The sequence below is a fragment of the Falco peregrinus genome, chromosome Z (assembly GCF_023634155.1).
Source record: "Falco peregrinus isolate bFalPer1 chromosome Z, bFalPer1.pri, whole genome shotgun sequence".
In the NCBI taxonomy this organism is placed as follows: domain Eukaryota; kingdom Metazoa; phylum Chordata; class Aves; order Falconiformes; family Falconidae; genus Falco; species Falco peregrinus.
Genome location: NC_073739.1, coordinates 45,517,035 through 45,543,435, shown reverse-complemented (window position 1 = coordinate 45,543,435; position 26,401 = coordinate 45,517,035). Strand labels below are relative to the sequence as shown.

Genomic DNA, 26,401 nt, shown 5'->3' with positions numbered 1-26,401 from the left:
TACAGCCTCTGTTCTGCATGAGCTTTCAGTCAGAGCCTTCTCCTTCCCCTGCCATTACAGAATGTCCTGTTTGTATGTACTGAATATGAACTTTTTGCATACAAAGCACAATTAGCAAGTTACCTGGCTTGCTTTCTCTGTGGTTTATAGATGCTTGGGTAATAGTGCTTCTGCTAGCATAACTGTAGGCTTTTACATACCATGTGGATTTATGCTGTTATCTGTATTTTTCCATACCCGCAACTATTGTCAAAGCTATTTTCCATGTTGTTAGTTTACTTCTGAGCCTGTAAAATAGCACTTACCCTTGTGCTGGATCCTAGTTTGTTGAAATAGTTCCTCATTCTCTGTTGTGTGTTATATTGTAGCCATCTTCCTAAGTAGTGCACCTTTCGCCTGCCCCTTTATCAAGTTAATTTCAAGCATCTTGAATTATACAGAGCCATTAGGAGGGAGGACAGAAACACAGAAAGGTGTAGTGACAGGGAGGAGATACCCAATACCTTTAGCAATGTGTTCAGGATTAGAAGCGTTACAGCAGCAGCAATGAATGAAAATCCCTTAGCCTCTAAATATATGGATCAAATAAGGAGATTGAGTCTGCAACTGACCTCATCAGCTTGAATATTGTCTCAAAGCATGTGCAGATTACAACCTTGCACATTACATAAGTCGGACCTCAAGGGTAGCTTACTTGAGAAAGAAGATTCCTGTATATGGCACTAGATAGAAGATTGAAAAGAGAGCACACGTTGAGCAGAACCAAAGGCAACCCAGGAGAGGAGAGTGGCAATGCAGCATATATCATCTTTCTGTTAAATAATGCTACAGAATAATCATTATTTATGTTTAGTGAGGTTCTGGTGGGTTTCTTGGGTTAGTGTGTTACATGGCACCGTCATTGTTCCATTATATATAGTATATTAAGTGACCATCAGAAAGTGTGAAATGACTACACAAGAAACTGAAACTGTTCTTATGCACAAATCCCCTTGGATGGAGCAAAGTAAAGCTAGAATGCATTTAGACTGGATACATATGCCTGTAAGAGTCTGAAACAAGCATCATCTGTCTTCTTACTTTAAAATATATTCCTTTCCAAACTTCTTCTCTCCCCCATCATAACCTTCCCAAGTTCTCCTCTGAAGGCATAGAAATTTGTGTGTTGAGTGTCTAAATAATACCTTTTTCTGAGTCCATAACAAAAGACTATTTTTAAAGGAGCTCTTGAAAAAAAGGGATCAAAATAGGCAAATATGAGCAGTACTCAGGTATATGTTGATATACATTGGCATATATATTTATATACATACTGATATATATTGATAGACATTGGCATTAAATAGACTTACACTAAATTTAATGACATTATTTGTTCCATGGTGATTGCTAAATTTTAGGTTATGGTCATTAATTCATCTTCCTTTCCTCTGTCCATATCTAAAGTCTCCAGTAATTCCCACTACATGGAGTCAATGTGTATTCTTATTAGTGTAATTAAAGGCTTTAAAAACAAACAGCCTGGTGTAGCTCTCTAGCATCTTTGTCAGAAAACTGCACCTCTGGGGCTATATTTCTGATTTTTTCAGTGATGAGAAGCAACTGCAGTTCACTCAGAGAAAAGTGATAGCTCGCCATAGCCCTGCCGTCTGAGCAGATCCCTTACCAGTCAACCAAGCTGTAAATCAGTCAGCAGGTCTGACAACAGTTTAAATGAAAACACCTCCTTGGAAATAACTTCTTAACTGACATACTATTTGACAGTTAAATGGCCCACCATGCATGAAAACCAGAGCACACTGCTGATGCTAGTTTTTTGAGCTTATATATATTTTTATGCCAGATGCTTAACCTCTCAGATTTAATTGCAGTATCACAAAATATAAAAATGTAGTATGTCACCTTGAGAAAACACTTAAAGGATATGCACACTCTGCGCTTTCTATGCATACATTATAATTTGAAAACCTGCACTATTTAGAAGGATGTGTGCTGTAAAAACTTATTTACATCTGCATAATTGTGAATTTTCAAATAGAAAATAGGTGTTTACAAACCATAGAAGCATTATTTACTACTATTGTATTACACAGATGTATAGATCACTAGAAGGGTTGGGTTTTTTGTTTAAAAGACCACCCTGCCTGCTTAATAAAGCAAAGAGTTTGAACAGCAGAAGTCACATTACCACATCTGTTTGTGGCAGCTTACAGACACGCATGTGCATGTACATGCACACACACACATGCACAGACATATAAAACAACAATTTATTTTCTCTTTGGATTTCCAAATGTCACTGTGAAGACTTAGACAGAGCAGCATATTGTAAAGGCCTGGAGACACAATCTTAAAGAATTCACAGTAATCAGAGCGCACTTAAATTCTGCATATACTAACAAGACAAAATACTTACTAATGATCCTGCTTTAGAGACAACTGTGCTCACCTCTCTTTTCAGTCCTCTCAATTCCATAACTACACAGGGGGACATATCTGCCAGAGTCGTTTGCATCATGGCCTGTTTGGCATCTTCTGTCAAGGGTACAGAATTTTAACATATAGGGCTGACTTCTTTCCCAAGACCGTACAAACCGATGCATGCAGACTAAGCAGGAAGAAACACACTGGCCGTGCACGACAACCGGTCTGTAATTGGAGTCTGCCCTCTACAGGTTGTTTTTAAAAAAATCCTTCCCTGGCTCAACTAGCTAATGAAGATCAGTAGAAATAACAGATACTTTGTTTTCTTTAATCCAAAAATTATATATAATCAATATATCTTAATCACACTCAGGGGTGATAGAAGTTTTCACCGTTCTTTTTTTTGGACTGCCATTGTATGTCTACGTTCCCAGAGAACTAACAAGCAATATACAGAATTTTGAAGGTATTTTTTTCCTTATGCAAAATCAGAGGCTAGGTACCTGCTGAATATAAAAATGCACTTGAAGTGAAAAAATACTATAATTGGTTAGCTAGAGTTTACAGTTGAAGTTTCTTCAGGAAAATAATCGTGCATTAGCACTGAAGAGCTTGTCCCAACATTACAAGGTTAATTGATTGTTAGCTGGAGACCTTCCTCTCTGTCATTCCTGACCACCTTGGCTGCACTAGAACAATCCCATCCCAATTTTTGCTGTTCTTGTAGCAGTTCTGGTCCACTTGCACCACAGTGCTTAAATTTACAAGCAGAGTTACCACTGTCAGGGTAGTTCAAGGTATCTGCTGATATGGCAAATGCTTTGGCACATACGTAACTCCTCTGACAAGGATGTTCCAATTGGCTTTACTAGGGCTGATCACTTTCGAAAAGCAGGTGTGTGTTAGCATAGAGCCATACATATGTGTATGTCTATAAAATGTGTATTTCTGCATTCTGTGAGTTTTCTTCAGTAAAGTGTTTCGGGATTAACTGAGAGGTTTACATGCATCTTTTATTACTTTATTGGAATTTTTTTATCTAAATCCCTTCATGAAATTTTAGAAATCAGAACTATATCAAGAAACTCATACTTTCTAACACATGCAGCACCCTGATGCCTGTTGTGCTTTCTTAATTGCTCAAGTATTTTTTGCCACTTAGTAATAGCAAAACATTCAGGTTTAGTGTCTTACATTAAGACAGAAAGAGTCTGTTGAACTACAGCTCTGTCTTGGAGGTACAACTCCCATTTCTGCCAGTTTCTTCATCCTTGTTCTAGTAAAACTGTCATTGCCTGAAGCATTCTGGAGAGAGAACATGTTGGGGGAAAAACAAGCACACAAACAAAAGAACTAGCAGGATTTAGTTTTTAGATTTACATTATTTTTTCTTTAAATGGTTCAGAATAAAAATGGCTGGGTTCAAGTATGCTAAGCTAAATGCATTCCAGCAAACCATAGTGATTCCCCCACCCATCAGATTAGCCAAGAATAGGAAGAGTGCAAAGGGATATGCTAACAGGCATTGCTGAAAGATAGTAGATGGCTCACCTTTTGCTACTAAATTTGCTTGATCTTCTGTCTTTTTGAATCCTAGCCCATTACTAGGCATGGTACACGACAACACTACCCCCCTCTCTCCTTTCTCAGCCTTTCAGTGCACTGTTTGTACTGTGGCGAGCAGGGTGGGAAATTAGCATTGCTGTTCCTGGCTGAAGAGGAAGGAGGATCTTTGCACCCATTTCATCTCTTCTGCAGAACAGTTGCTGTCTGCTCTCCATTTGACTTTCTCTGCTCTGAATCTAATAAGCAGATCTGCAGAGAAGCCAGGCAGATATCTGCAGACATGCAGATATTTCCAGCAAGACACGGCAGTCATAAAATTGCTCTGTGCAAATTATTAACCTTCTTTTGATGACTACATAAAAAGAGTTACTGGTTAACTGTAATCTGTGCTGTATATCATTACAGAAAATGTGATCATTTTATTACAGTGCAATGAAAAAGTTTGAAGCTAACAATTACAAATTCCTGGTCTTTCTGCAATGTTGACTGTACAAGTTATTTTTTTGCTAGAATAATAGTCTCTTTTTCCAAGGCTACCACACACAGTTCACAGAAGGATAATTTACTTCCCACCTTTAATTTGTAGTCACATCTCTTGCACAATGATATACAGGACAGAGAGGGTTCTGTAAATCTTCAGGGTTCTTGGTCAGATCTCTAGATCTGGGTGACCTGTTCACAGTCTGATGAATCATGTCTTCTTTTCCGGTAGGGACTTGCTCTACTGAACCATAAACTGTCCAGATAATTTGTAGGCAGCAATTTAGAGAAGGAGGCAAACTTTCATTTGGGGGAATTCCCTTCCCATGAGCCCTTTACTCATGTAGAGGGATCAGAGTTTTCCTTGTGGATTTCCTGGGGGGGAACAGAAGAACAGATGTGCCGATACTGAGGTTTTGTTCTTCCATCACCAGAGACCCCCAGAAGTGCTTCACTGGCACATCCATGAGACCAGCCCACTCTGAAATTGTTCTGGCCTGCTGGGCGTCACATCAGGCTTACTGCTACTAGAGAATAAAAATGCCCAGTTAACTCAAAGGCAGACTCAGATTCATATGCAGTAAAAGGCAATCTGTTACTGAGACCTTTCTTCATAGCTTTGCAAGCCATACGTATTGGAGAGCTCCTAACCTTAGTGTTGCTGTTTTCAGGCTTGACAGTGAAGAGAAGGAAACCATGTGCAAGGGAGTTCACAAAGTGAGGGCAATAAGACACAGTTGTATTTATTATTCTTTTTCCATTCAAAAAAAAAAAAAAAAGATGCATGCTGAAAACACTGTGTATATATATTATATTCGACAGAGGATAAGAAAGGAAAAGAAATGGAAGAGCAAGTATGTAAGCATTTTTTCCAGGATCCTGCTCATGACCCTTGTCACAAGCACAGTTCCGCTCTTGGGGCACAATCTCCTTAGCACTGCTGGAAATTAGGTAGCAAGATTACTGTGCTTGGAGGGTCTTTCAGTAAAATATGTTGGGAGTTCAAGGAGGAATGGTCTAGGAAAGCTGCTAGGCCTGTAGTATTCTTCTTGAATAAAATCACAAAAAATTAGCCAGCCATATTTTTTTATTACCACTTTCATACTTTCATACATACAGATGCTTTCTTCATACTAGGTGTGGAATTTAAACAAGGATACATGTTTGTTTGTACATAACCCCAGAAACAAATGCTAACAGACTCTCCTTGCCTCTACCAAATAGCAATAATAATAACTCAGGCACTGTATAAGTTCTGTACAGTAGGTAACACATTTCTTTCCCCCCTGCCCTTCCTCTCCTGGAACATGGGAAGGAAACACTGCAGGATGGGAAGATCACATGCAGGATCTGGTCCCATGTGAACAAATGATTTCTCATTATGTCACTTCACTGTGCCTGGTCAGTGCAGATGACAGTCCAAAGAGATGTCAGCAGAGACATGAGATGCGAGGACAAGAGATGTGGGGGACAGATGGTGCTGAAAAGGTGCTGTCTTGCAGGACTAGAGTCCCACAACTGTGCGTGATCTCTCAAGTGTGCTGATCCTCATGCTTTTTGTTCTGCAGTCATGTTCCTTGTTTCCCCAGCTGAAGAATATGAGTACTGTGTACTGATGTTATCTTCTGTTGCTTCCAACAAGTTCTTCACCTTCTTATTTAACCTATGTCTTCTTTCCAAGCGAGAATATCCAGGTTTCGGTTGGATCTATTTTAAGGTGAATTAATTAACCAGCATAATAATACATTCCTGTTTTTAACTCTTCTATTTGTTTTATTCTAACATCATTATAAAGTATATGTAACAACACCAGTAATGTGCGTTTCTTTCTCCCCCACCATCTTTCTTATTTTCATTGCAGGGAAACTTACCTCCTGATTATCGGATAAGTCTGATTGATATTGGTTTGGTGATAGAGTACCTGATGGGAGGAGCATATCGCTGCAATTACACCCGAAAGCGGTTCAGAACACTGTACCACAATTTATTTGGGCCCAAGAGGGTAAGGAGCAAGTTATTTGCCATCTGTATGACTGCATCCACTGGTAGGGATTACCATGACTTATTAGATGGTTCCAGGCTGGGGAGATCTGCAAGTACACACCATTCAGTCAATAGATTTCCATTATGTGTATAGCAGCTATTTTACCACAGCACACCATAAGTCAGCCACTGATACAAGCTACGTTTTTTATGAATTTAATGAAATAATTACTGGGTTCTGCTGCCCTGCTGAGACCAGGACATAAACAGTCTCCTCTGGCTCTAAAATCTGTAATTATGAATATCCACAGATTTTGAAAGACAAGTCTTTTGACCTGTACCAATAATACCATAGAACCCCTGAGTCAGCCTTGAAAAAACTTGCATTTTGATAGATGCATTTCCTATCTCATGGCTCATCTTCTCGATTGTGGCGTGAAGGTATCAGGGCAAAGAAACCCGTGATTCAGAATTGGCTTTATTAGCTGGATGTGGTTCCAGCAGACTCAATGGGCTCATGGCAAAAACACGGTTCCGTGTTTTTGTGGTTTTCATGTTTGATAGATAACAATACTGTGAATCCAAAGTAAGTTTGCTACCTTTCTAAAACATAAAAGATACATATTGTCATCCATAATGCTGCTAAACCAATCCAGCATGAACAAAATTCTCTTCAGTTCTTCCCCACAAGATTTGTACTTTTTTCTTTGCCTATTTTTAGGTCACATTTTCATTTCCTCTCTCAGTTCAGATTTTAGCAATACACACCACTGAATATTGTTCTAAGTGTCTATAAAGAGCAACAGCTCTGTGAAACAGTTACAGCCCACCTGAAATGGCTTCGTTTGTTTCCCTACACTTTCATTCTTCACTTTTGAGAGGAAAGGTAGCAACTATAGCTGCTGGGAGAGGCTTTTTTCCATTAATCACTCCATCAAGAAAAGCGTTTCAGTAGCGATTTCACAGATACTGAACCAACATACAAAACAGCTTCACAGCAGTCAATGAAAGTCTGCCAGGGAAATGGCCAAAATACTGATGTACTCCAAAGAAATCCATTCATGCCTTAGCAGTAATTCCTATATCTTTTTCACTAGAACAGCCCCAAACCAGCTGTCATTTGTACCTGAATCCAAATGTGTGTCTTCTGTTGTGTTTTCTGGTGAAATATGGTGAAACTGAAGGTCGAATTAAATATATGTAGATATATATATAAAAAAATAATTTGATTGGTGTGTATATATATTATATTACATTAAATTACAATGCATTACATATATTTTATCTATATTACATTATATATTGTCTATTATATACTCTATATTATACATCATGTTACACAATTACAAATGTATATATGTATCTATGCATGTATACACATATAGTTGTACTTTTTCATCACCCTTCTGGGAGGAATAACATTTTTCTATCTTTTTTGTACAGCCAAAAGCCCTGAAACTGTTAGGAATGGAGGTAGGTGTCCTGTGATAAATCTTAATGTCTTTTCAATCTTTTACAAACATATGGTATATAAAGATAATGTTTAAATTCACTGTAATGAAGGTACCAATAGTTGTTTTCAAGTTTTGTATGAGAAATTGCCACACAAATTGTATTTTTCATCCAGATAACTTGTGTACACAAGGGTTAGATTATTAAACATTTCTTAAAACTCCAGTGAATAGACAAGAGAAAAGAAGGCTCTGTCCCCTCTATGCATAAATTTTCTTTTTATTAAGATTAAAATAAATGTCTCAGTTTGTCAGGCCAAGGAAAATTTCAGTCAGATAACTACATAAGTTTAAAACCTGCTCAGGGAAATGAAGCAGTTCCAGAGAATGATGCAGAAATCTTTACATGGGCCAAATTTCTGTGTTTTCTTGACACTTTTGGCTACCCCAATGCTTCAAGGAGATAGTAATGTTTTCTTGTTTGTGTATTTTGTACAACTTTCATTTTGCTGTCCACAGATGCAGCACGAAATAGGTCAGCTCATCTGACAAAAGCAATAGGCTAAAATGGGAAAGAAACTAAAGGCAATAGAAACAGCAAAGAGCTGGAGGAAGAAAGGATAAACAAGGGATACAGAGGCAGAATGGGTGTGAAGAAAGGAGGTTCTGACTCATGTGAGAAAACAAAGGGAGAAAACATGAGAATACTCAGGGAGAGAGTCTTCAGCAGACCAGAACACCCCCTGGATATGTACTTTCTGGGGGTGGAGCAAGGTGGATGCATTACAACAGATGTTATATTTGGAGCGAACTTCTAGTTTTATTTTAATGGTGACTTTTCCAAAATTATTCTGGTTATTGTGTGCTTGTGCTCTGTGTTCTTAGGGAGAAAGAACAGTTTGGAGTGATAGTCCAAAGTTCTTTTTCCCTGTGTTTAGATATTGGGTTACAAAATTCTTAATTCCAGTGTAGGCACCAGTACTTTTTTCATCGTTTTTCTGTATTAAATATTTTGTCCAAAAAAGTCGAAGGGGCTGGCCTGCAGGGAATGCATTTGACATCTCAAGTACTGACTCCAGTGCATTGTGTGAATTAATTCAGTTCCTTCACTGGTGAAAAATTTCTTTACAATTCTCACAGGATGATGTCCCTTTGCGGCGAGGAAGAAAAACAACAAAAAAAAGAGAAGAAGAAGTTGATATTGATTTGGATGACCCTGAAATCAATCATTTCCCCTTCCCATTCCATGAGCTGATGGTGTGGGCTGTGCTGATGAAGCGTCAGAAGATGGCCCTCTTCTTTTGGCAGCATGGGGAAGAGGCTATGGCTAAAGCACTGGTGGCCTGTAAACTCTGCAAAGCCATGGCCCATGAAGCATCAGAAAATGACATGGTGGATGACATATCCCAAGAGTTGAACCATAATTCCAGGTGAATTTTCTTTCATGTACACTTTCCTGGATTTTTTTTTTTTTAAAGGGGGGGAGGGGGGAGGGTGCTGAACCTGCCTGAAATTTGTTTCTCTGTACCTTGCTTTCATTTCTAACTTGTAAGGAGAATGCTGACCCTTTAGAGAAAGTCTGAATGGCTTTTGAACACTCTGTATGCCAGAGAAGCAGAGTTGCTAGCAATATAACTTTTGAAATGAGAAGGTATCAAAAAGGCAATGAAATATCTCCATTGTCTATGTGTTCTTCCTGAGGCCTCAAGAGTCAGGCTGCAACTTTTCCCTGTGCTTTTTCAAGACACTTTGTTCATCCCAAGAAGAACAATTTCTGAAATCCTTACAAACATAATATTCAAGTGGAAGTGTTAACTAACCAAGAGCTCATGCTTAGATGAGCAAGCCGAGGTACTAGATTCCATAATAACCTCTCCTGATGTTAAAAGTCTGAGACACAGAATTGTAAAAAGGGTGTTGACACTGCTTTTTCCAGGAGGCTTGACCACAAAGCCATGGGCAGACAGCACAGAAGCAATCCTCTGAGCTGCAGATAACCAGAGGATTTCAGCTCGAAAATGTCAGGGAGGTAGGCAGGCAGGTGGGAGCAGACAGCTGGTAGGTGTGGGTGCTCATCACTGCTAAGTCCAGGCACTTATTTATATGCCTACTATGAGCCACTCACATTTGAAAATGTGGGTTTCCATGTGTACAGTCAGCATCACGATTTGCATGATGGAAGGTGATGCCACCCTTGCAGAGGCTGTAGTTGCAAAGGGGTGTTTCCTGCTTGGGCTAATGGGAATGAAAAAATGTTGCAGGGACTTCGGCCAGTTGGCGGTGGAGCTGTTGGACCAATCATACAAGCAGGACGAGCAACTGGCAATGAAACTGCTGACCTATGAGCTGAAGAACTGGAGCAACGCCACATGCCTGCAGCTCGCAGTGGCAGCCAAGCACAGGGACTTCATTGCTCACACTTGTAGCCAAATGCTGCTCACAGACATGTGGATGGGTCGTCTCCGGATGCGCAAAAATTCTGGCCTGAAGGTCAGCGCTGTTTTAAAATAAAATTAACAGTCAGAGGAGTTCTGATAGGTGGTGACAGGGCTCACAATGCATGAGTAATAACTGGCTCAATTTACCATATTTCAGGTGCTTATTTGTAGTGTTGTAAAGCAAGGTATATTCTCCCTGTGTTCAGTTTTTCAGCAGAGAGCTTATCACAAACCCAAGTTCAAAGCACATTACTTGGTTTGTTTGTTGTCTTTCTCAAAGCCCCCTCCAGCATCACTGAGAGTTACCAGAATAAGAATTGAGCCAGGAGGTTAGTATGTCACCCTGCCTGGATACTTCAGAGTTAGACAAGAAGTTTTTAAGGAAAAATGAAGAAAAAGGATGTGTAAGTGAATTAACTACTGATGGAAGGTGCTGATGCAACAACCTTCCCCAGAACAGACCAAAGAAAGCATTACAAATTTTCTTGCAATCCCCTGCCAATCCTCTGATGGCTGACCTGAAGGGACTACCTTAGAGGGTCTAAAGAATAATCCGATTTTCAATTTTAAGCTTTACTTCCACAGTCAGCGAAAGAGAGCAAGGTGAATTCTGGGAGGTGAATTTGTGTCCATGGGTTGGCATCTTTCACCTTCACTGAAGTACTCACCAGTCAGTAAATAACCAGGAATTGCCTCTTCCTCCCAGATGACTGAAAAATATTTTCAGTGTAAGGGTTCTCTCTCCTGTAGTAATCATGTGTGTGAGAAGTGGTAATTGTTCAGCTGTTTTGCTGTGTGAAAAGATGTTCAGTAATGGTGAGAATGCTTATGAGTATGTGCATCGTTATCGTTTTGGGTCTAATCCAGTGACAGTGACAAATGAGAGTAAGTGGCTGGTAGCATTCTCATCATCCAGATGATGCAGAAGAAGCTGTGCATAAATATTGTTCTGCTTGCAGATAGAAAGCATTCTCATATTTGGAGACATCTTTACTACCTATTCTTCTGACTCAATTTGCAGGCCCACTGCCCTTCAGAGGGACTGCTGCCATGTTCGCTGCTTGGCTTTGCAGATATTCAACCTGGGTTTATGGCGATCAGTCCATTTCCCACTGCATGCTTTCTTCTTCTGCATGTAGGAAGCATGACAATAAGTAGGATTGCAACCCTGGACTTCAGGAAAGCTAACTTTGGCCTCTTCAAGGACCTATGTGGAGGAATCCCAGTGGGTTAGGGCTCTGGAAGGTAGAGGGGGTCCAAGAGAACTAGATAATATTCAACCATCATTTCATCCAAGCTCGAGAGGTGCATCCCTATGAGTAAGAAATCAAACACAGGATGCAGGAGACCTGCATGGATGAGCAAGGAGCTTCTGGCAAAACTCAAACAGAAGAAGGAAGTTTATGGGAAGTGGAAAAAAGGACAGGCCACTTGGGAGGAATATAGGAATGTTGTCAGAACATGCAGGGAGGTGATGAGGAAGGCTAAGGTCCATTTGGAATTACATATGGTGGGGGTTGTCAAGGACAACAACATCTTCTTCAAGTACATCAGTAGCTAAAGGATGTCTAGGGAAAATGTGAAAATGTGTGCCTGCTGCTGAATGAGGTTGGTGCCCTGGTGATGAAGGACACAAAGAAGGTGGAGTCACTGGATGCTGCCTTTGCTTCAGTCTTCACTGCCAAGGCTGGCCCTCCAGTTTCCCAGACCCTGGAGGCAAGAGAGGAAGTCTGGAGAAAGGAGGACTTTCCCTTGGTTGAGGAGGGTCAGGTTGGAGATTACTTAAGCAAACTTGACACTCACAAATCCATGGGCCCTGATGGGATGTACCCTCTAGTGCTGAGGGAGCTGGCAGATGTTACTGCTAAGCCAGTCTCCATCCTCTTTGAAAGGTCATGGAGAAAAGGAGAGGTGCCTGAGGACTGGAGGAAAGCCAATGTCACTTCAAAAAGGGCAAGAAGGAGGACCCAGGAAACTACAGGCTGGTCAGCTTCACCTCCATCCCTGGAAAGGTGGTGGCAAAGCTTATCCTGGAGGTCATCTCTAAGCATGTGGAGGAAAAGGTTATCAGGTGTAGTCAATATGGATTCACCCAGGGGAAAACATGCTTGACCAACCTGATAGCCTTCTGTGCTGGAACGCCTGGCCGGGTGGATGAGGGGAGAGCAGTGGGTGTTGTCTGCCCTGCCCTCAGCAAGGCTCTTGCCCCTGTCTCCCACAGCCGCCCCAGGTGAGCGCAGGCCGGGTGGGCTGGGCGCGTGGGCAGGGAGGTGGGCTGAGACCTGGCTGATGGCAGAGCCCAGAGGGCTGTGACCAGCGGCGCAGCCCAGCTGGGGGCCCGCAGCCAGCGCTGTGCCCCGGGGCTCAGCACCGGGTCCCGTCCTGCTCAGCCCACCCCCCAGCGCCCTGGGTGAAGGGGCAGAGCGTGCCCGCAGCGAGTTTGCTGGTGGTACAGCGCTGGGAGGGCGGCTGATACCCCGGGGGCTGCGCTGCCGTTCGGCGGGGCCCGGGCAGGCTGGGCAGTGGGGCAGGGGGGGCGTCATGAAGCTCAGCAAAGGCAGGGGTAGGGTCCTGCGCCGGGGGGGAGCGACCCCACGCACCAGCACGGGCTGGGAGCTCCCTTTCAGCTTATTGTAACATCAGGGCTTCACAAGGATCCTTTACTCAGTTTCTAGTCTCTGTTTTACTTCACTGAAGCTCATTAGCAGGGCCTGTTTACAGCTAAAGCAGGCTACAAGCTACATGAGCAAGAAGCAGCATGGCAAATAAATAAATTTGCAAACATGAGTCATGAATTATTTCCCATGAACAGTTTTCTTCTGTTGAAATTAGCAAATGGCAAGAAGGCTGAAACTAATCCTTTAGAGTCTCGCTGGGGATGTATAGCACCAGTGGGAAGGGGAGAGGCAACTCTTCATCCTGCCAGTTCTTAGAAATATCCTTTCTGGGCAGCCAGGCCTGCCCATAATCCCCTCTCTGTGGATACATCCTTCTGCAACAAGCTGAGTGCAGGTAGCCTGGTGCTGAGCTCTTCCAAGGCTGGGCACACCATTTTTGTACACTAACTGCTCCTAATTGCAGTACTTTAGGTGGTTTCAACAACACACATGCTATCAATATGACGAGCACGAGCAGTCACCCTGCCTGACCTGCCAAAAAATTATCTGGTTTCACTGTCATTTAAGGACAGATGTATAATAAAATCATTTTCCAAAAAATTACAAGCAAAACCAGGAAAAAATATTGCGCTTGTGAATACAGACAGGCTGCTTCTTTTGGTATTATTATGATAACTCTTCAGTTATACTACTGATTTAGCCCCAAGCATTGTTTATTGTATATATCCACACAAGGAAATTTTAATGGTTTCTGCACTCCCACATCTTAAGAGAGGGAAGGCAGGAAAGGCAGAGCTGGTGTTAATGTCAACATTGCACAGCTGCTAGGTTACTGAAGCTAAATCTAAGGGGACTTCATAGCTAAGCACATTAACATTTGCTATTGCTGGCTTTGTCTTATCTCCTCAGATCCACACACGCTTACCCCTTGAGTACCTGCATGCATTAAGTATGGACATGGAGAGCTTGAGACCTATTAATCCTCACTGTAGAAATTAATACTGCTTGTGTGTCATTTATGTAGATCTTGTCTATTATGTAAAATGCAGAAATTTGCACGTCCAAGGTCTGAACAAACCCATAGTCCCACCTACCATTTACCTTATGAAATATTTTGTAAATATATCCTGGTACTTAACAATATGCATGTGATGAGCAAGCAGATAAAATACTCAAGACAGGCAATTAGCCATAGCACTCACAGCAATGCTAATAGAAGTCACGTACTTTGTTTCACTACACAGCTCTGATAACATTACCCCAAGTGACAAATATTGTATTGTCATAGAAACTCTCTCACACACACACACAGAGTAGCTTTAGTTTCCTGAATGTCCTGAGGGAGTTGTTCCATTGATACTAAGTAACCATCATGATTGTAATGTGTTTACTGTGATGATTATTGTTATCGTTATTATTGCTTTAGGTAATTCTAGGAATTCTACTTCCTCCTTCAATCCTCAGCTTGGAGTTCAAGAACAAAGATGATATGCCTTACATGTCCCAAGCTAATGAGATCCATCTTCAAGAGAAGGAGCCAGAGGAACCAGAGAAGCCAGTGAAAGAAAAAGAGGAGGAGGACATGGAACTCACTGTAAGTGCTGTCAATAAATCACCAGCCTCAGTGCTGTCAGTTTGTTATTCCCACCTCTGCAGGCTGTCTGATGACTAAATTTAGCAGATAACGGGACACCACTGTTAACACTCCCTTCTCCTCCATGGGACTCAAACCAAACAAGCTGGCATCATTGTGTCTCGATGTTGCAGCAGTACATGGTGATGCTGAAGTATCATGTTGTGATGTCATATCCTCGTATTTTGATTCAATCTGATGCCGTGTTTTGTGAAATAAATTCATGAGATTTCAGAATTGAAAGCACTCGGCCATGACAGATGAGTGGGCCTACCTGGTACAAAGCTCACTAAGTCTTCCTTTCAATGGAAATGCCCAAAGAGTTGTAGAAGCTAGAGATTTTTTCTATTTTTTTTCTTTTGGTTAACTTCATTAAAAGGCAAGTAAGTGTGCAAACAGGCAAGAAGAATTATGAAAATGTTTTTCAGAATTCTTTATGAATTTGTGGTCATTGCCTCTCACACATACACATACATGCAGTTTTTAATCCACTGAAGATATTATCAAGCAGCTAGACAGCTCAGTCCCCCAGTACTACTGCAACCCAGCAGAATTGTGTAAGGAAGGACTTGTCTGTGGTAGTAACATAGCCTTAGACAAATAATTTGCACCACAAAGTGAATCAGATAGCTAAAGCCCTGAAAACTATAGAAGCCACCTACTTCTGGTGTCTTGTTCTCAGACTTGTTTGGCATTTTTGCATTTGGGCAATTATGATATGAGCTATCAGACCTGCCTTAGCTTAGTTTGGTTTGCTTTGGTTTGGGTTTGATTGTGGTGTCTTTGAAAGGCTTAAAACTCAACCCCTGTTGATCAAGGTCAGGATAGAGGCATGGAAGTGAAAGGGATTTTCCTGGTGAATTTACAAATAAATAAATAAATAATACCACAACATCAACAAAAACAACAAAAACCAGACTGTTTCTCACAGGCCAACAGCAGGAGCTGCCCACAGGACCCCGTCTGCAGGCAGGCAGAAGGACCTGCCTACAGGACCCAATATGCAGGCAAGCCGAAGGAGCAGCCCACAAGACCCACCTACAGGACTCGTTTGCAGGCAAGAACCTGGTCGTTGGGAAGGACCAGAAGGCAGAATAGCAGCAATGGGCCATTTTCTGCTCGTTAGCTATTAATTGAAATTTACTGTCCCTGGCTTCTGATCCAATTATGAAGTGCCTATTCAAATCAAATAAGCACTTTGAAAGCTGCCTTTTTCTTGGCAATGGGGAAAACTTTGGGGAGGAAGTCATTTCCATCTCTCTGCAGTTATCCCAGCTCCTGGTTTCTTGTCTACAATACTGTGTTTTCTTTTTACCTTCTGACTCCTGCTACAAGGAGGTGATGTGTGAACTGGATCTGCTTTTCCAGACGAGTCTTAGATGTTCCCTTCCTTCTCCCTTCCATGTGCTGACAGTCCTATTGCTCTTTTCAGTCATTGACTCTGTCCTTAATTCCTTCAAATTTGATGCATCATTCTAGTGAAGTTTCAGACACTTACAGCCTTTTCTATAAAATAACTTTTGGAAGAGTCCAGCAAGTTTAGAAACTGTATCTTTGGTACGCTACTGTTGACTTAATATTTCTGCATATAATCTATACTATTCTTTAGGACTTCTGACACAGCTTCTTCACTCAGGTGCCTTTTAGTGGTGAGGAGAGATGACTTGCTAGCAAAGAGACTTTTGCGTATATTTCTGTGGCATAGCCAGTTACATTCAGTCACCTTTAAGCAGGGAAAGTGTTTCTACCTGACATGTATTACATATAAGAAAATATTTCAGATTGAAGTTTTGCATTGTTCCAGCCTTAGTCAAATGGTCTGGCATAAGTTAGGTTACATCTCTTCTCTACTGGTGAGATGATGCCTGCAAGACTGGGAAATGCCTTTGTGAAGTTTCCCTTTAGTCATGCTTATTCATACCTTATTCATACCTTATTCATAGTTCATTAAGATTAATAATTGATTGTGATGTGATATCACAAATGTTCAATCAGTTTTTGAACTCTGGCTCAGTAGACAGTCACTCACCCTAACCATAGTTTGCAACTACTGTGTTCAGAATGTCCTGCATGTTTTGCTCCACATTTTTTCCTTTCAGGACAAACAAATAGATCCTTTTCATATGTGATTACTACACTTTTCTTTTATTCATTTACTTAATCAGCAAAATTTTCCATGGTTTGGGTTTCTGAGGTTTGTTCAGCTTAAAGCTTAAACAAAATTGATGAACTAAAAATCATTTTGGTCACCTCAGAAGCCCATTTCTGGTAAATAATGTATCATCCAAAAATCAGCCTCACTCTAATTCTAATCATTCCCAGTGAATGTCTGTGTATTCCTAGAATATTACACCCATATTCATTTTTATAAAAGTACTGCTAAGATAAAGAATCACATCTATTCAAGGGCTATTCATTGATTTCTTATGAAGTCTTGAGTGTCCTGCACTGCTAAGCCAAGGTGACTAATGATAGGCTGAAAAAGTCAGTTTCTTCCTCTGGACTGCACTTTGAGCAGAGTGGATGAGGTACAGGGCCACAGTGATTTTGGTGCTATCTTACACCTCATTTGCACAGAATAATGTGGTCACACAGACTACAGCAACAGTGTAATAAGTTGCGTTGGCACATCTGCATGCAAGTATGTATTTGTTTCACACTCAGAGGATGTGGTGTGTAGCTGAACATTTGGATATGCTATAAAGATGCAGTGTTTATTCACTATAAACTGCTTGTTACTCACACCTGCTTTTAACTTTATAACAGATATATGAAAGTGCTGGGCATACATTGCTTTTTAACACTTAGATGCTAGGCAACAGACTTTCCTTATAGCAGCTTCTCACAAAAACACACTTGAATACTGCTCTCATCACCGCTTCCTCAGCACCAAGGAATTTACCACAATTTATGCATGGAACTGTCAGCCATTAATCCTGAATATTAGGCATAGAGAAGCACAAGAGCACTAAACCCTAAAGTCCAGGGACATTTTGTATTTGTACAATATCCTGATCAGGGCCTTAATTAGTTGCTGAATTTTAGGTCGCTCAGAATCCCCAGCAGTCTACCCTTCTCCCAAAATAACACTGATTCTAGAAGCCATAACTTGGAGCATCCTTATCTATATTCAGTGCCTTATTGTTTGGGTATCAGAGTTACCCAATAAATGGTCTCATTTCAGAACACAGAATAATTCATTTAAATCCTTTAGAAGATGTTTCGGTTGTTGTTTTGCTCATTTCGTTCTAATTTCCCACATCATATAGGAAGTTTGGACTTCCAGGGCATCACTAAGAGTCTGAGTTAGGACTTCAGCAGCAGCAAAGCTAGTTCTGTTGGCCTCTGGGCTCCCATTATCTCATCTGTAGTATGTATGCTTAGCCTTTTCTCCAATGGCAAGAACTGACCAAATATTATATCAGTAAAAATACAGTTCCTAAGATATGAAATATTGAAGACTAGTGTCCTTATGCCCCTGGCCCATCTCACCCACCCTCCTGGGCAATGACGCTCACAGCATCTCACATGCCAGCAGCAAGGCACCCCTTCAGCTTGTCTGGAAAGTGGCAGTGGGAGTTGATGCTGATGGTCACAAGGTAGAAGTGCTGGCCCTCGCCATAAAGAGGGATTTCCCTCTGTTTCTCCAAGGGTTTTGGAAACCCCCCATGCTGCCACCACACAACAGCCCTGGCACTCTCCGTGTCCTTCACCGAGCTCCGCAGCCAGGATGACTGAGCTCCTGGTACTTCAGCCCTGCTCCTTTGTATTCACCTTAAAGAACCACTGAGCACATCCAAATCAAATTTTACACACCTGTAACTCAAAGGCATTAAACCTTTTTTCCTACCAGTATTTCAAGACAGAGAACAGAACTACCACGGAGGCAGCATTTCCATACCTAGCACAGGATACAACAGGGTATGCAGAGAAAGGTATAGTACATCCACCCAGCTACGTACAATTTCCACACCAGTTCTGTGTGAATATGGGGTATGTCTACATGTAGTGTGTAGTTTCCACTAAGGATAAAATTTCAAAGGCCTGTGATCATTCTGGCAGAACTGAAATTGATGTTATAAATATAAATATATTACAGGATCATTAACATGTATTAATGCAAAAACTCACAATCCAAAACTGTCCAGATTCCCTATCAATGAACGGTCCTCAATTACATAAAACAAAATCTGGCCACACACCTCCGCCCCCACCCCCCCAGAAAAAACCCAAACACGCCAAACTAGAGTACTGATTAGAAAAATCTCCATGTAAAACCTATGTGCACATCAATCCCCTCAGATTAAAGTGATGCAGTTGTACTGTACTGTACAATGTAGCAGAGCTGCTCTCAGGCTTACCTTGCATGACTCATGGTGAATCATGGCCAAAACTGTGTATTAGAGAAAGACATGCCACCCACACAGAGCAGCATCTTGAGTTATTCCCACCCTATTGCTTCCTGCGGCAAGTGAAAACACATTTGTTCACATTCAGCATTGCAGCTATGCTCTTAACACAGTCACTTAGGTTATGTCTGTATGTTTCTAATGGGTAGGCTTTTCAATTTGTTAATACTATGGTATAATTAACAGTCGGGGACATCAGGTCAAATCTAATCCCCAGCCATCTCAGAGCAATTCGCCATCTTTAGCATACGGGAGGAGAGAGATCAGTATTACACGACACAATTAGTTCAGAAATAATTGTAACAAGATAAAATTACAGCACCATTATCAACAAGAAAGCAATAGCAAACAGGAAATAAGCATCCATGATCTAAAGCATAAATCCAGCTACTAAAAGAACAATCTTCTAAAAAGATCCACAACTCACTGATTGCAGTGAGAGCTAAGGGTGTCTCAGAATTAGTAAATCCATAAAATTATGAAGGAAAGTCTGTAAAATAATCCTTTTCACTAAAACACGGCACTGCTCATTTGTTAAAGCTGCCAGCATTCATTTTCATACTGCTGCAAAATTCTTGAGCGCCAGAGGACAGCAAAGACAAAGCCTTTTAAAAAGCTAAGAAAACTGTGTAGCACCAGATGGCAGCTTTCAGTAAAACAGCATCAGGAGTTAGCACCTTCTTGGGCTATAATTTTCCAGAAGAATTTAGGTCATATTCCACCTTTTTTCCCAATAAATAATCCCTGATATAGATCAGGGAATCACCTCAGGTTTTGTAGACTTCAGGTAATGATACCTGGGGTTCTGTGAAGGTTGTGTAATCTCTGCTACTATAGTTATATTCAGTAAGTCTCATGTTCTTGCAGACTGTCTGCTTATCTAACAAGAATTCCTTCTCTGCTCAGCAGCCACTTCATCTTTTTCCTTTTTTGTGAAACTCTTGATGGACTTTCAAGGTGTTTTAGGTATTCGGTAAGAATCATCAAGAGATATATTTAATTTTTTAATACACAGTTTATCTACATTTGTGGCAACAAACTTAGAAATCTGGAGGCCTAAAAAGATAAAGGAAATAGGTAACTTCATCAAAGCAGGCTACAGTTTTAAGAGGATCGCAGCAGGTTAGTTTCAGTGCAGTATGCTTGTGTCCTGAATCTTTGTTCTATGTTATTAAAAATGTGCAGGTCAACATCTGTGTATAGTCAAATTCAGGAATATATGGGACCACATGGAAAGTAGTAATACCAGAGGAAAAAACTTAAGTACATAAGTGAAATTAAAGATAGGGCAGTTGTATCTCAATTCTTGTAATTGTTTTCATGTTCAGGTAGCCTACGATCGATACGTGCTGCCACAAACCAAACTGTAAGAACTTATTCAGGGCACATTGACCTAAAATACACTCTCAGTCCACTATTCAAAAAATAATTGTTTCAGAAAGAACACTAAATAGATTGTGCTGTATTCCAAATACTAAGGAACACCTTCTTCTAAGTATTAATTTCAGTGACTATGTAGTTTGGTCACTCTTTCCACCTCTCTGCAGCTGACCATGAAGTTAAAAGTAAACACAATATTACTGTCTTTTGCCTGTTAGGTTTGCACTTACAGCTGAGAACTTAAGTATGGGTTTCTGGAGCTCAGCGTAGCTCTTCAGTGAGTCTGAATTGCAATGGTGACAGTGAGATCAGGCCTGACAGAGGCAGTGCATGAGCAGTCTGGAACTTCATTATGGAAAAAGCTACAATCATGCAGAAGGATCTTTCAATCCAAGGCCTTAATGCTGCAGTGAACTGTACTGGTCAGTTTTCTACCTCCATGTGAAGTTCACTGTGGGATCATTGGCTATGACAGATCCAGTGATCAATGTAAAAAAGAGTCACTGGCTTCATTGCTTCCAGTCCAGCAACTGTCAACTCATCTTTCCCCCTCTTGTTCTCTCTCAGTCTCAGCCTTATGAACTTCTCTTTGTTTAAAACCAACACTTACCTGTTTTCTGTCTGCATCTGTTTATTGTATAGAAATGCACCACAAAAAGCTGTTGTCAGGTAAAAATTTTGCTGTCCATATAGCAAAGAGGAGGAAGGTTCTCCACATCTCATTTTCTGTTCACCAGTCAAAGATTTCACACTGGTGCTGAGCGTTGCCACCAGAGCATTGGGGTTTCAGTTTACGAAGTATTAAAGAGCAGCTTCCCTGCTAAAAAAAAGATAATCTGAGAACCAAACGCTTTATACCTAGCTATGGTCACCTGGTTTTGTCCAAAGATCAAAAAATCAAAAAAGTTTTGAATAATTTCCTTCTGATATTTAAAACATAATCTTCATTTGTCTTTCACAAAGAAACAAACACAAAAATGTCCTTTCTTGTAGGCAATGCTGGGACGAGGGAATGGAGAGTCCTCAAGAAAGAAAGAGGAAGACGAAGTTCAGAGCAGGCACAGACTGATCCCTGTTGGAAGAAAGATTTATGAGTTCTACAATGCTCCCATCGTTAAATTTTGGTTTTACACAGTAAGAAATCTTCCTTGCGAAATTACTACTGTTTGGACAAATACTGAAATTGGATTAAGGCTATCTTGTGTATTTCATTGAAAGTCTGCATCTGTGTGCATTGGAGGACTTGCCCATAAATAGTTTAATAAAAATCTTTTGTAGAGGTCATCTAGCACTTGCAAACCTGTCCACGAATTTTAAAAGCCACCATTTCATTCAGGAAGTAATGGTTAAAATTTGAATGACTGTGTATGTTTTTCTTCAAATACAACAATAAATGACAGTTTACTGCAGTCAGTGCTCCCAAGGAATTCCATATAGGACAACTCCCAATAGAAGAGTTCCCAAAAGTAAGCCCAATGGGAGGCTGGACTGAATCAGGATATTGAATCATCCAATAACTGGTGAAAAAACAGAAGCAGATCACGTCTTTCCTTGGAACATTTTTTCCTTGCTCTGTTTTGACTAGTCTGCAGAGTATCTCTTAGATAAAATGTTTGTGAAACTACCCACAAGATATTAAAGACATGAGTAGCACCTTATGTACATTTTTCAGTGACAAATCCTGTCAAATAAATATAATCTCCCTGTGTTATAAAGAAACAGACCTTGCAGATGGAGCAGAGAAGAATTGTGTTGTATATGTTGACCAAAGTAAGACAGCATCAAAAACTTCACAGGGTGTTCTCACAGATAAATTAATAACTGCTATATTAAAGTTACTATGTGGATACAAAGCTTTTTGGCAATTAGTCTTCAAGAGCAGATATTAATTATTCACTATCAAGCTGGAAGCAGGGATTGGAAAGGATTCCATTTGGTTCTCTCCTACATCAGGTGCTATCTCATATTTTCAGTCAAAACTCGGATGATGGAGTAGAGATTAATTATTGAACTTGCAAATTGCACCAAAGTGTAGAAGGATGAGATTAAAAAGTAAAATGAATGCAGAAGGTAATCCTTTCAGTCTCCTTGGCGGGAGTAGTGTATCCTAGTTCAGCTTCTGCATCATGTGACAACAAGAAAAATGTTTCAAGAGGTCTGTAGAATATGACTTAAGGGGAAATATTGAAGGCAGTAAGGTTGTTTCCTCTGGAAAAAAGGTCTACAGAAGGAATGTAGTAGTCTTCAAATCTGTGTAAGTAGCTGTGGAGAGGAACAAAATGGAATAATCTCTAAGTCCTTGCTGAAAAGGACAAGTAATGGTTTTAATTGCAGCAATGCAGCTCTAGGTAAGATGTTAGGGAACAGTTTCTAACTGCTCTGAGAAGTAGTGTCATACACTGTGTAAGGAGATGGTAGAACTTCCATTATTTGTGATTTCTAGGTCTATCTTATCAAAACATACATCCACTGTGGTACACTGTAATTAATCCTGCCTTAGCACCATGGAATTGGCCAGGTGATTTCAGGTGGTCCTTCCCAGTTGTATCTTCCATTACTCTGCTGAATGCACCGAAAATCACAAAGAATGCATCCTTCTGGAGATGACTTCCTATTGAAAAATTGCCTTGCTGAAGTCCATACAGTATGTCAACAGACAGCAGGAACAACTCACATCAACAGAAACTAAACTGTGGTGGACAGCTTATGCTAGCAAATAGCTCCCGTTTGGCTACTTGGATCAACTACCTGCTGGACTATGTGGCCATCAAACATTAATCAGGCCAGTGAGTCCAGAAACTGCTCATAAGCAGCCTAGTTGCATTAACAATTGCAATATGTATTATACATAACCAGAAAAGTCTTTATGCTGTAAACAGAAAGAAGTACCCTGTCTTTCCCTGTTAGTTCAGTTCTGAGATGGGAGAAAAAGATCAATACTGCATTTCCATTTAGACCTGTTCCTACAGTTTTATGTCCCGAGGCAGGTCTCGATCAAGGTCACTTATTAAAGCTGGATCTTGGCTAAACCGAACTTAAAGAGCAAAATAAGGCGGATGCTGTCTGCAGTGCCTGACCAGTTGGGTATATTGAGAAAGTCCTGGAGCCTAAAAGCAAAAGAACTTTCACATGAGAGTTAAAATTGCACAGCCTAACACACTTCTTACAAGCACACAGACAGAAATACTAATCATAGATTTCAAAATAAAACCTCCAAGTTTTACACTCCACTGTTCAAAATGCAAGAAAAGTGACTATTATTATGGCTATTGTGTGCCATCTGAAATAATCTTATACGTATCTGCTATCACTCTATAGCTATATCCACTTCCATTCTTGAAATACATGAGTAGGTTAAAGGTGGAAGTGTTTGAGTAAGTAACATTTTGGCTCAGCAGTGTTTTCTCACCCAAAGAAACTTTAGCCTTTCTCTCTGGATGTGCACTAGTTTCAAAACTCAACTACTCTGTTTTGTTTTGTGCTGTTACATTGAAAACCATGATTCATAGGTTTTGTCTCACAGATTGCTTGAGAAGAGGATGGCCTTCCGCTTTTAACTATTAGCCTTAGACTGAGATTTTAGAAGGATATAAGAGACCAAATTTCTACCTCTGAGGAGGAGGAATAGCTGCAGAGGGAATTGAAACCCAAGTAAGACTCATCTTCTAAACATGAAAACAGCTTTGCCCTAACTTTTGCGGTTTGGGGCCACTTCATTTTATAATAATCTAATTATTGCAATCAGTGAGAAAAAGGGAGGGTAGTCTCCTCTTGAAGCACTCTCCTGCTGGTACAATTTCCTTGTTTGATCCTTACCATAATGAGTATTCAAGTATTTTCTATAGAATGGAACAACATCCATAGGGAGGGTGGGGAGCAACTCACCCTAGAAACTTCTTAGCAAGCATTCCTCTCCTTAGCTTCTTCAGGTACTGCCTTCAGGGGTGAAAATGACAGCCTCTAGCTCTTTGTCAAACCATGTGAAAGCAAGAAGAGAGTTCAGTTACATCTGTAGTAGCACTTTCAAAGAACTTGAGTACCAGCATGGGCAGCTGTACTGAGGTTTGATCACAGTGTGGGATCAGGACATCCTCCTGGAAGGCAGGAGCAAGTTACAGGTACGGGGGAGGGAGAAGGAGGGTGTCACTCACTATCTGAAGGGCTTGTTTATTGGATTAAAGTGGTGCAGATTCAGCATCATTTTATTCTTAAATCAAGAAGCTTTTTTATCCTTTCTTTTCCCAAGCAAAAATTTTCAGCAATTTTCAGTAAATTTGCATTGACAAAAAAAAAAAAAAACACAAACCCAAAACCAAAAAACCCTAACACCTCATAAGAAAACCAAGAAGCAAAAGCCCCTAGTTACACTGAAAGTCTGGCGGTTTCTGTCACCTTTGTAACTTTAATGTCCCTATTCTTTTGCCATACTAACTGCAAATGCTCACCAAAGGCTGCTGAGTCAGACCAAATTAATAAATTTGCTGATAATTACTAATCAATAAGATCTAAGAGGAGGGGTGTTAGGTGACAGTATCACCTGGCTTTTTGCACTATAGTACAAGGTGTTGTTTCAGCTGGGGAGGTGTGCGTCCAGTTCTGCCTGCCCAGACAGTGTTTCTGCTAACTCGACTCACACCCAAGATGCTGACCTAAGTCAATATTGCTTTCCATTTCCTTTAGGAGTGTTAACCGAAGACCAATCTCTAGACCTGAGCGATGCAATCCGTCATCATGCACAAACTGAAAGACAAATGAGGTCATTTCCTCCTGCCTTTTATGTAGACAAGAGCAGTGGTTCAGTTGGCTGTCTTCTCTGTGCCGATAGTTATGGCCATTGTAAATAATTCTCTCGAGTGTCCTTCAAACTATCAACTGGAGGAGAAGCCAAAACCCTGTGGCTTTTGCACAGAGCAGAAGTGATGTTCTCTAGCAAATACAACAGGACTATAAATCCTGCTCTGTGAGGTGCTGAACACTGAAATAATCTTACCCAAAGGTCTCAAGCCCCTCTTGTGGTTGTTTTGTGTTAAGTCTGACACCAAGTATACGATAGTTGTGAGTCACATGCAGTTGAGAGAAAAAAACTACATTGAAATAGAGATTTTTGGAATAAGCTTTCTACCACAGTGACTAAATTGTTCATGCACAGAACTGAATCATCTTCTTTCTGATTTAGATTTGGCTTAAGAAGCATTTTCTTGTAGGGCTGCTGTTGGAAAGGCAAAGTAGACAGGCAGTTGGATTCTGGCCACCACAGACTTCAGCCACAGCCATTCGCCAGTGCTACAGCCCATGCTCCAGTGTGACACTGGTTTCTCTGAGTTTTATGAGCTTGATGATGCAATTTGCCTGTCTTGCCTTTTTTTTGACTGACAGTTTCATTACATTCCTGATGTAGAAAGACAGGAAAAAGAAACTAAAAACATAATCCACACTTTCCACTGTGTCAAAAAATAGGCTGGTAAGTAGATATATTAGAGAAGGAAAAGAAAAACAATTACACATAAAAACTTGCAAAAAATTTCAGGCAAATAAATGCATGGCTGCTTGCTGCAGCAACGAAATAGTAGGAGTGGCAGTGTTTCTGGGGGAATCATGGTATATGTTAGGTCCGTACTACAGTGGGCAGAAAGACTTCTAGCAGCACCTAGAACCTTCTGGGCTCCAAGCAAGGACTGTACAAAAAGGATTTGGAATGCCAGAGTCAGCCTAGGTTAGGTGAATAGGGAGAGAAAACACAGAGGAGGGCATTAGAGGAATAAAGGCTGTTAGAAGCAGATGAGAGAGAAGACTTTTTTCACGTAGGTAACTTAGATTGGTAGTTGGCATAGTCGTATCAGTATTGCCATCACTGTGGGATGATCTAGGGGGACAGCATTAATATAATTTTGTTGGGGAGACAGGTGTAGCTGGAGGAGACAGCATTTGTGCATGTATTTCGCAGATTCCACATTGTATGTGATTTAATGTGAGCTTTTTCAGACAACCCAGAACACTGTCTGATTGTTCTTTTGTCTGT

At 40.7% G+C, this 26,401-nt stretch overlaps 1 protein-coding gene across 1 annotated transcript in view; it reads left to right on the top strand.

Moving 5' to 3' along the window:
* TRPM3 (transient receptor potential cation channel subfamily M member 3) overlaps window positions 1-26,401 on the top strand; it is a 286,612-nt gene that overhangs the window by 226,556 nt on the left and 33,655 nt on the right. Inside the window, exons 13-19 of the mRNA XM_027791380.2 lie at window positions 6,332-6,472; window positions 7,897-7,926; window positions 9,045-9,334; window positions 10,166-10,394; window positions 14,387-14,554; window positions 15,525-15,650; window positions 21,376-21,516. Coding sequence (XP_027647181.2) covers window positions 6,332-6,472; window positions 7,897-7,926; window positions 9,045-9,334; window positions 10,166-10,394; window positions 14,387-14,554; window positions 15,525-15,650; window positions 21,376-21,516 — 1,125 coding nt within the window. The remainder of the gene's footprint in view (window positions 1-6,331; window positions 6,473-7,896; window positions 7,927-9,044; window positions 9,335-10,165; window positions 10,395-14,386; window positions 14,555-15,524; window positions 15,651-21,375; window positions 21,517-26,401) is intronic.